The sequence below is a fragment of the Agrilus planipennis genome, unplaced genomic scaffold (genome assembly GCF_000699045.2).
Source record: "Agrilus planipennis isolate EAB-ADULT unplaced genomic scaffold, Apla_2.0 scaffold203, whole genome shotgun sequence".
NCBI lineage: Eukaryota > Metazoa > Arthropoda > Insecta > Coleoptera > Buprestidae > Agrilus > Agrilus planipennis.
Window position 1 is genome coordinate 36,985 of NW_020438993.1, and position 10,710 is coordinate 47,694.

Genomic DNA, 10,710 nt, shown 5'->3' on the forward strand with positions numbered 1-10,710 from the left:
CAATTGTATTTATATTCGCATTTTCAGTAACCAAAAGGAGTCATCACAAGCTTTTCACAACATTAACATCATTCATCTTGCATATCATTATTCATTACAAAAGTCGCTGTCTTAAACATCAAATTATTCAGTCAATCTTATCTCTTTTTATGTAGTTAGTTTTTATTTCATCATAAGTTTCCACGGTAGTTTAAGTTTTGTATTTATTTGTATATATCCGTATTTTTTAAGTGAATTAAATTCTTTAAGCCAATTAGAAGAGTTGATTCATTTTAATGTGGTACAGCAGTACACCGGAAGAGCCATCAAACACGTGCTTTTCCTTACATATTGAATTATTGATAATGAAAATTGAATATGAATTACCACCAATAGTTTCACCAGTACTTAGGCCTACTTAAGACTACGAAAACTGTTTTAATTAGTTGATGTTTCACAACAACAAAGCTGTGATTGCCTAGGTATGTTTGATTATTTTTAAAAAGCAGAGTGAAGTGTTTTCTATTTTTTCCAACACCTACGTTCGATTAATAGGTCAATTAATGATAATTTAAATGGCGGAAATAAAAATAATGTAAATCAGATTCAATCATTGGAAGTGAGTCAGGGTGGTGAGGCGGACAACCGTCTTAGCCTACCCAGATGATCTCTCAGCTATTTTCTGTGTTTTACCGTAGATCATGATGTAATATACGACTATTACCAATTTAAAAATATTTTGTAATACGTATTCATTAACTATCACTGAATTATTGTTTCAAATGTTTTACGAAAATTATTTTTATCTTTTCATTAATAATAAATTGTTACCATTATAAATTAACTACTTATATTTTAAATAAAATATTAAATTCCCTTTTGATATGACCACTGACCAGAGTAATTTTCGGAAATAGGTGAAATTGAAAATAAATTCCAGCTTTGCGAAAGTGTATTTCGCAGTGGGTCGAGTGGTGCTTATTTTTACTCACCGTAACTTGCTCTATCTCCTGGTGAGTAGACATACGCCATGGTGTAGAGATAAAAGTTAAGGAGGCCATAAAATGACATAAATTGTGCAGAACTATTGTAGGTGGTAGATAATTCGGCGACAAAATTATCTTCCAAAACTCCAACCCCGAAACGGAGAATCGTTACAGTTAAACTTACGGCAATAACCACAAGCATAAGAAGTGTCAAAAATTTTAGACGCATATCTACAAATTCAATTTATAAGTTTGGTTTATTCAAAATAATAATTGCTAACAGAAATTAAGTAGGTGACGAAAGTGTTTCTTACCAAAAAATGGCATACATCGTAATTCACTGTAAGCCTTTAACACCAAAAGTACTAAATAAGCGAAGTAAAGTCCACCAAAAGTAAAAAAGAATACTTTCAAAGCCTTAAAGAGAACAAATTGGTGACATTAGTAGGTAAATTATTAATTAAACTTATTTCCACTTACGTAAAAATTTTTGGTATCTGTCGTGTGGTTGTAAGTCGGATCTTGCATCTCATTGTACTTTTGCCAGGCAGCCAAAATTATTGCGGATAACCATAGCATGGCAACTATGAAAACTTTCGGAAAGTAAAAGAAAAATACCTTTCTGTTATTCTAAAAATTGAATTTACTTGCACCGTCAGCATGAGCAATTAAATCGGCTAAGTACTTACCTGTCTGAGACCGTGGTAGATACATAACCAAAATAATAGTAGAGCGCACAAAAATGTGGCTTGAGCAACTGCATCAATCATTCCTGGTATCCAGGAATTTACTAAAAACATCATTGGAAACATGGGATCTAAAAGGAATATAAAATTTTAGTTGCAAGAATAAAACAAGATCTGTCCAACTAGCACGATTGGGGAAGTACTAATCATATCGTGAATTTGCAACAATGAGTTTTAAAAGAAAAGGTTAGAAGCGTTCGAAATGTGGTGTTGCAGGCAAATGATGAGGATACTGTGGATAGAGAAGGTTAGAAATGAGGTATTAGAAAGAATAGGAGAACAGAGGACAAGAAGTCAATAAGAAATAGGCGAGATAGGTTGGTAGAACACCTTCTCAGGCATGAAGGGCTAGTCAGAGGCATATTAGAAGAAGAAACAGGAGTAGAGGTAGACCTACATTAGATTATTGTTCACTAATAAGTAGTTAGTGATGTGGGGTGTTTTAGGGAAATACGAAGATTAGCTCAGGATAGAAAACAGTAGAAGTGCGTGTCCAACCAGTCTTAGAACTGACGACATGATGATGAAGAATGTGTTTTAAATACATTATATTTATTTTACAATGCATTAAGAAATATGGTACCTAGGTAACTCTTGTTATTGATTCTAGAATAACGTTAGTAACAATTTTAGAACAAAAATTGGTAGTACTTACTGTTGTAGAGCATTAATAAAGGCAGTAACACTGACATCCATTTCTGTTCTATTGACCAGTCATAGACAACGTATTTTCGGAGAGTATGTGCGAACCAACACTGAAATTTTTTTATTAATTTGTTAATCGTGAGAATCAATTGAAGAAATTTCAATCTAGTAGGAAAGTGAGCACGAAACAGAAAGTTATTATTGAAAAAATTGGAATAACAATAGGGTACGACATTGTTAACAAATCATAGCATATCCTAGACATACTCATGATTGGTTAGCTTTGGCAGTGACATGTTCCTAGGGAAAAACAACTGCTTATTTATGAAACATCAATGTGACAATGTGTGTATTATGTATGTCATGATAGGATTCTACCAACGGCTTCCTTTACGTTGATATCCCTCGGGAACTGTATTTTTTTCTAGACAAAAGGTACCCTATGTCCTTTTTAATGTGTGTACAAAATGTCATGATAGGTTTTACCTTCTGCTTTACTCGCGTTGATGTCTTAAATACGTGTCAAATATCATTAGGAGTCATATAAAATTAATTTTTCTATCCCTCGGGAACGGTATTCTATTTCTGGATAAAAGGTACCCTATGTCCTTTTCTGTACTCCTGACCATGTGTGTACTTAATTTCATGATGATCGATTAAATAATTAAGGCGTGAAATTGTACCAACCAAACAAACAAAGAAACTCATATTCGTATTTATAATCCTACTTAGGATTAATATAGGAAAATCTTTAGCCATCTTTTCATATAAATAATGAAGTAATAAATGCAATTTAAAACATTTAAGGGTAATATCTATTCAAAAAGCGTCCCTAGTTCGATTAATTCACTTTAAGACTCTGCAGGGTTACTACTGACTCCAATTTTCAGTAGACTCAGTACTCAAATCGACACAAACCAAACGTAAAAGTACTTCTAATAATAAAGACATTAGACGTCGAAACGATTGTAGGTAAAGTCTAAATTTAAAACGTGTTTAAAGTATTAAAAAGTGTGCTTTTTATCTTCACTTACTTGTAACTATCTACTAAAAATGTTATTTCACAATCGATTGTGTAATACTTACGGTGAAAACGAATGTTGTAAACAGGAATATAAATCTAAACCATATTTCCACTTGTGTAAACGCAGGATCGTAGGTTTTGAACTGAAAATGGCCAAATTAAACGTGTATTTTTGGATATTAATAAACTTAAAGAGACGTTTATTGACGGTTTATTATATACGGCATGCTACATAATTCATTTCGCCAATGCTAAGGTAAATTGTTTATTGTTAATTTATTTATTGAAAATTCAAGAAGATATGTCCAAGAACTTGATGAAAACTTTTAAATAATTTATCAGGGGTCATTTAAGCATTACGTAGGCTGTCTGTGCCATGTTTAGGCAATGCATTTCCCTACTTCAACTTAAACAAAAAACTAATTTTATTTTGATTACAAAACTGATTCAAAAGACGTTTTATTTCTCATAGTTATGTAGGAAAATATTAATCTATGTTTTTTTTAAATCAATTTTTGTGGTTTCCATTTTCTTCTGTCGGATTTTATGTGGAGTGGCGTCAAAGCATTAAGTCCTAATTATCTAATTAATAAATAACTTTTCATCCTTTAATGATTTGAACTGTAATAAATTATTAAATATCAGGGAAAGACATGGTATTTATTGATAGGTAGTGCCTCCGCTGCCTCATAGATAACATAAACATATTGGACGCAGTCAATGGTTCAGTGGTTACAACGTCCGCTTGGCAAGCAGGCGAGTCGAGTTCTGTTCTCGGTTGATGCAATACATTTTTTTGTGTTTTAATTCCTATTTTGAGGGTATATAACGGCTTTCGTAAATTAGCAGAAAGGCGACATGAACGTAGCGGATGTTGTTGTGACTATAATTACCGACAGCGGAGGCGCAACCTTATCAATATTGACTCCACACAATTTTAGCGGAGGATTAAGATAGAAAATTCTATTTAAAACTTTCTTCCAATGTTTATAAAATTGCTAAGAAATTACATACGCATTATTGACTAATAATGTAAGTACCTACGCTTTTCAGACATTGTATTATAATTTTTTCTCCCACTAAGAGAACTTGTTTCTAATTCAAAGGCTAAGTTTAAAGCATGACGTGTAATTTGTCAACCTTTTTCGACGTTTCCACAATTACAATTATTCTTCAGAAGATCTGCTCACAAATCGTCGCGGATTATAAAACTTTCAATTCTAATAAAGTATAATAAGTATCACCATGAAAGGAATAGCGTGCATTTTCTTTTTATAATTAATTACTTGCTTTAATAAAAAAAAAACTTACGTAAAACGTAACAGATTTTATGTTATATCTAAAATGGAATGATTCCAAGTCATAGAATCGGACGGTGATTATGTAGTGATTGTAATCCAAAAAGCCTAAATGGAGAACTATAAACTCTTCACAATCCTGTCTTATACAACTCAAATGTCTTGTCCTGAAAATTAAAGAGAAGCATGTAATAAAAACTGGTCATTTTTCCTTTTAGTGTAATGAAGTATTGGAACATAGAAGTCTCCTGTTCATCAAACGAATAATGGAAGCTACAACTACGAAGTTGATTCAATAAAAAGCAGGTAAGGTTTTCGTAATATTTTTGAAATATTTTGATTATGATTAGTTATGTTCAAGTCATATTCATCAATTCGTCTCACTAAAAATTCAGTTTCTTTTTAACGTTTGCTTTTATCAAATAATAGTTTCTTTCAAAATCAAAATCGTTTGTTTCGATTTCGAATAGGGTTTATTTTGTGCTTATCACTATCACTATATAGTATAAAACAAAGTCGCTTCCCCTTGTCTGTCCCTATGTATGCTTAGATCTTTAAATCTACGTAACGGATTTTGATGCGGTTTTTTTTAGTGGATAGAGTGATTCAAGAGGAAGGTTTATATCTATAATACATGCATAATATAGTAGAGAAACCCTAATAATTTTAGAGGTTTTCAATGTGATGTCGTAAAACACATTTTTTTGCGCTTACATTGCAAACGCTGGCTGAACCCTACGAGAAGGATCAAAATAATGTACTAAAGTATTGTACATCTTAAAAAGATCTACAAAAAAGTCTATGATAGTATATGTCTATCTCTTAGGGATAATCCACAATAACCATTTTTTATCCTTTACTTTTTATGAGAAATAATGACTTATTTACGAAACGATTGTAAGCAACACGGCATTAATTCTTATCCAATTAAGTACCTTAAATACATAGTGCATTAATATATATCAATATGTAATTTAAATGAATATTTTCGAAGATATTACAGATTTAAAATGCAAACATAGCGGTTGCGGCGCTACCGAACGGGAGGCCGGTTTGTATTATTGTCTAATGACAAAAAAACTGTGAATGTTGTGTATAAAGACATTCTGTAGTATATTTAATGTGTTCAGGGGTTGTCTATTTTATATTTCCTTTCTCGATAATAATCTAAACAAAACAAAAATATATTTAGTATCAGCATTACACCCCGTGCGAAGCTGGGGCGGGTCGCTAGTAAATAGTAAAATAGTGTTATGGATGGCACCGTAATAAATCTAAAGATTAAATGTGTACACAAATTGGTTAGGGTTGATAGCATAAAGCCATGAATTGTGATGTGCAGGTCCATCGAGGGCTCAAAGCGTTTAATTTTATTGCCCTATAAGCGTTCAAACTTTCACTCGAAAATGGGTCAGATAGTGAAATCTTAAACTATTGTGTCTACCAGAACCACCCCTATTTCTAATGACCAATAAAGCTTGTCGTCCATAATATTTAGGAAGGGGCTCCTACACTTCACCCCCTTTATTTACATATTGAAATTTATATAAGTTGTAGTTTTTAGTTTCTAAGATCAGATTCGTACAATGTAGAGTGTAATTCATGTAATTTCAAACACAGATTCATATAATCCAAAGACAGATCATGTAATGCAGACAGAGATCATACAATGCAGAAATAGACTAAGATAGTTTCAAATAGACAAGTTTCGATGTACATAGTCGATAGTGTAATTTAAGGTGTACAGTAGGTGTAAGTTCAATATAAAATTCTAAACAAATTTAGTGTCTATGCGTTCTTATCCCAATAACTAATAGTACTGCTGATTAGTTTTGGTGGTGCTGCTTTTTTCTACTCTATATACAGTCCATTTCCATTTGTTGAAATTGTGACCTTGAAGAAATCTTCGCGAAGATAGAAAGAATACACACTAGCAAGACAGAAATAGTTGGAACAAGCTTGAACGAGCAGAGCTCTCGATCGGCGGTCTTATAAGATCGGCTAGAACTGTACAGTACTAGACGAAAATGTTTAGCAATTTCTTAAAACAAAAATGTATATAAATTAACAATAGAAAACAAAGCTAAAGTTTTATAGGTGTGTAGAACGTTAAGTTAATTCACTTGTTATTATTTTTGGCTAAATATGCTTTTAAATAAAGCATATTCTTAAATTTTAACGAGGCAGTTTAAATAATTTTGCATATGGTACTGTACATTTTTGTCTAGTTCTCGCTCGATGATCGGTGGAGATATGAGCTCCGCAGACAAATATTATTGAATTTGGAATTATACTACGGCACATCCTAATAAAAAGAAGGGGCATATCTCTAACTTCCTGAAACGAACAGTACTAATAGTTAGCAGCAGTATATTACCAGATACGAGTCCTTATGACAGCGAGGAGCTAACCAGCAAAAATTAGCGTTGGCAGACGAATTTCTTCTTATTCCCAACATAGAATTTTTACCGAAATTTCCTTATACTTTCCCGGAAATTTGACCTGATTGTGGGGTCACTCTTTACCACAACCAACTTTACTGAGAAGATACCACATCACCTGATGAGCTCGATTAAAATCCACATAAGTAATTGATTTGGTTGACCCAGTAAAGTATGATGCGGTAAATTGGGATAAGTCCTTTTTTCTATCACCATTCATTTGATTATCACCGTCGCCTATTCTCTATCTTGTCAAGAACATTACACTGGTTAAATAAACCTACCTATTTTTTGGATTTCTGCTATGAAGTATTGGAGTTGGTTTATGTTCCTCCGTCAGTCCATCGATAGACACCGTTACATGGAATGTTTTGTCATATATTTCTTCTGAAAAATGTAATAAGTCAACTGCATTTTGTCGTAGAATGGTTTAGGGAAGTTAGTTCACCATCTGTGTTTTCTGTTGTAATTTTGGCAATCACCCATAGTTGTTGACAGTAAGTCGACATTGTGGGCGTTCTCATGGTGTACGGTCCTGTGGCTATGTGTGATGTATCCGACCGGGTTTTGTTACCTTGAGATAGCATACTTTTGCCATCTACTACTGTCGTATGAGTTATTGGTGGACCTAACATAAAATTGTGGAGGAAATGTGTTAAGCATGTAATTTTTAGTTTTAGTAGCAATTCTGAATTAATTCTTACAATTTACACTTTTCGCCAAAAATTAATTTTGAATTAACAAATACATTATATATATGTGAGTGAAAACATGAGAGGCTTTCAATATTTTTAGGCAATGCTTAATGGAAGATTTATAACCTGTTCTACACAAATTGTTTTTTTTTAGAGAAACAGAAAAACTTAAACTAATAGGTTAATAGACGGATATCATCCCCCATATTTCCACCCTTAGACATGGAATATATTATTGAGATAAGCATTTAAATTTGCTTTCAAAAAATAAGAATTTGATGTCACAACTTTTAGTTGATTGACAAAAAGCTGCATCCTTAACAAGAATTTAAATTAATTGAATCGCGTTTTAATAAAAAAGTTTTGATAAAAACGAATTAGGTTATATGTTACGCAATAGATTAGTATGATTAGACTTGTAGATGATATAGAAGTACATATTAGCATCTAGCAAGGCGGAGTTAGAGATAGATTTAAATAAAATGGAAACGGTATTGACAAAACAGTATTGTATGAAAATAAATAAGAGAAACACAAAAATACTGGTTTGCAAGGGAAGAAAAAGTAATAAAAGAGCAAATATAAAGATAGGAGACGAAAAATTAGAAGAAGTGACCGATTTTAGGTATGTAGGAAGTCAGATAAATCAGGATGGAAGGAGTAGTAGGGATATAAAGCAGAGGATAGCGCAGGGTCGTGTCGCCTTTAATAAACAGAAGTCACTCCTATGCTCGCGAACCGTTAATTTAGAAATTCGAAAAAGATTGTTAAAGGTGTATGTTTGGAGCACGGCGTTGTACGGGTGCGAAACATGGACAGTGGGCGCGGCCGAAAAGAAAAGGTTAGAAGCGTTCGAAATGTGGTGTTGTAGGCGGATGATGAGGATAACGTGGGTAGAAATGGTTAGAAATGAAGAGGTATTAGAAAGAATAGCAGAACAGAGGACTCTATGGAAGTCAATAAAAAATAGGCGAGATAGGTTGGTAGGACGGAAGGAGTAATAGGAATATAGAGCAGAGGATAGCGCAGGGGCAAGTCGGCTCCAATAAAAGGAAGTCACTTCTATGCTCGCGAACGATTAATTTAGAAATTCGAAAAAGTTAAAAGGTGTATGCCTGGAACGCGGCGCTGTAGGGTTGCGAAACATGGACGGTGAGCGCGGCGAAAAAAAAGCGTTCGAAATGTGGTGGTACCGACGAATAATGAGGATACCGTGGATATGAAGGTTATAAATGAAGAGGTATTAGAATAGGAGAACAGAGGACTCTATGGAAGTCAATAAAAAATAGGCGAGATGGGTTGGTAGGACACCTTCTGAGACATGAAGGTCTAGTCAGAGACATATTAGAGGCAGAAGCACGAGTTAGAAGGGGTAGAGGTAGACCGAGATTAGATTACTGTTCGCAAATAGTTAAAGATGTGGGTTGTACTAGTTTTAGGGAAATGCGAAGTTTAGCTCAGGATAGGAAAGAGTGGAGGTACGTGTCCAACCAGTCTTAGGGCTGACGACTTTATGATGACGATGAAAATGATGTTATCTATTATTTTAAATTTTTAAATATTTAAAAGAGACGTTTACAGATTAAGCATTCATACCGGCTAATCCTATAAATAATGCGAGTCCAAAGCAAACAAAAAATGTGATAAAAACCATAACGAATTCTCGTTTATGCATTGAATATAATCTCATTTGGACAGATCTAAAATTGAAATGGATTATTGAAAATTATACACAACTCGTCATGCAAAAGTACCTTTCACATCGGTCATGATGATATGCTGGCGATATATACTTATTAAATTCACTAAAAATGTCACTAAACTGAGTTAGCATATTTCTTATTCGTAAACTCCACCCTGCTGAGGGTAAGTGGTAAGAGTAACCTAGTCCTGTTCCATCTAATTTGGCCATTACTTTTTGTCTCTTTTTGTTACTACAATAAACGACATATCAATTAATTGTTATAGGAATATTAAAATCTTTCAAGATATCAAGATATGTAGGATCAGAGATGTGATTTATTTGAATCGCTTGCATTTAAAATGCAAATACAAAATAAAAGATACGAATTTTTATCTTGCATTTAAATACTTTTTTGAGAAATGCATTTTGTATTTTACTTAAAATACTTTTCCAAACCTATTTTCTATTTGTAAAATGCAGAATACATTTTTTCTTTTAAAAGTTTTGCTACAATCACCGATCAAACATCATATAAAATGATGAATTAAAGTTGGTCACATTGGCCATTGAAGGTAATAGAAAATTAAAAATTTAACTGAAGAAAGCCCAAAAAAAATCTACTCTTTGGAAATGGATAATTTAAAATATTGGATCGATATTGTTTTCCGGGTTCAATGTCACGGTTCATCGAATTTTGAAGTTTCAAATTCATATCAGCACCTGCCAAATCACCACTTATCGTACCTTTAGCAAGGAACCACGAAATTCTATGAATTACGACAAAACAGCCCGCAAAACAATATGATATACGCTAGTTGTGCAAAACTGAAAACTACAAGATATTGTTGTGTGCTAATAAACGCGTATAATCCAAAATTCTTAGAAAGCGATTCGAAAAACTTCACTTATTAAATGAACTCAAAGTTAAAGAAACTATGGATTCCATTTCTTTCTCTTATTACAATTTGTAAAAGATTAGAAACGAAATGGGGTTGTAAATATTTTGATGTGTAATGATTAATGTTGATTATACATCAATAAAATTATCTGTAACCCCTGTTTTGGTTCTGATCATTCACGGTAAACAAACTATTTTGGCATCAGTGTCTTTTCTTGAATTAAAACGGTTGATAAAGGCAAATAAGGAAGAATATATATATGAAATGAGCAAATGCCTATAAGGTTTTCTTAAAAAGTATTTTATACTTAAGT

At 32.9% G+C, this 10,710-nt stretch overlaps 1 protein-coding gene and 1 long non-coding RNA gene across 4 annotated transcripts in view; one reads left to right on the plus strand and one right to left on the minus strand.

Annotated features, from left to right (window-relative positions):
* Positions 1–10,710, plus strand: part of LOC108740310 — a 36,394-nt gene that overhangs the window by 21,095 nt on the left and 4,589 nt on the right. Inside the window, exon 2 of the long non-coding RNA XR_001938314.2 lies at positions 4,897–4,984. This is a non-coding gene — a long non-coding RNA (uncharacterized LOC108740310). The remainder of the gene's footprint in view (positions 1–4,896; positions 4,985–10,710) is intronic.
* LOC108740309 (transmembrane protein 181) overlaps positions 1–10,710 on the minus strand; it is a 12,547-nt gene that overhangs the window by 733 nt on the left and 1,104 nt on the right. The window contains exons 1-11 of one of the 3 annotated variants that reach the window (XM_018474592.1): positions 9,569–9,726; positions 9,411–9,514; positions 7,568–7,747; positions 7,404–7,506; positions 4,692–4,845; positions 3,443–3,523; positions 2,367–2,466; positions 1,655–1,782; positions 1,446–1,595; positions 1,280–1,382; positions 972–1,196 (exon numbers count right to left, since the gene is read on the minus strand). In XM_018474592.1, coding sequence (XP_018330094.1) covers positions 972–1,196; positions 1,280–1,382; positions 1,446–1,595; positions 1,655–1,782; positions 2,367–2,466; positions 3,443–3,523; positions 4,692–4,845; positions 7,404–7,506; positions 7,568–7,747; positions 9,411–9,514; positions 9,569–9,726 — 1,486 coding nt within the window. Of the gene's footprint in view, positions 1–971; positions 1,197–1,279; positions 1,383–1,445; positions 1,596–1,654; positions 1,783–2,366; positions 2,467–3,442; positions 3,524–4,691; positions 4,846–7,403; positions 7,507–7,567; positions 7,748–9,410; positions 9,515–9,568; positions 9,749–10,710 lie in introns of those variants that run through there. The other 2 variants (XM_018474591.1, XM_018474593.1) reach the window with 2 other exon arrangements.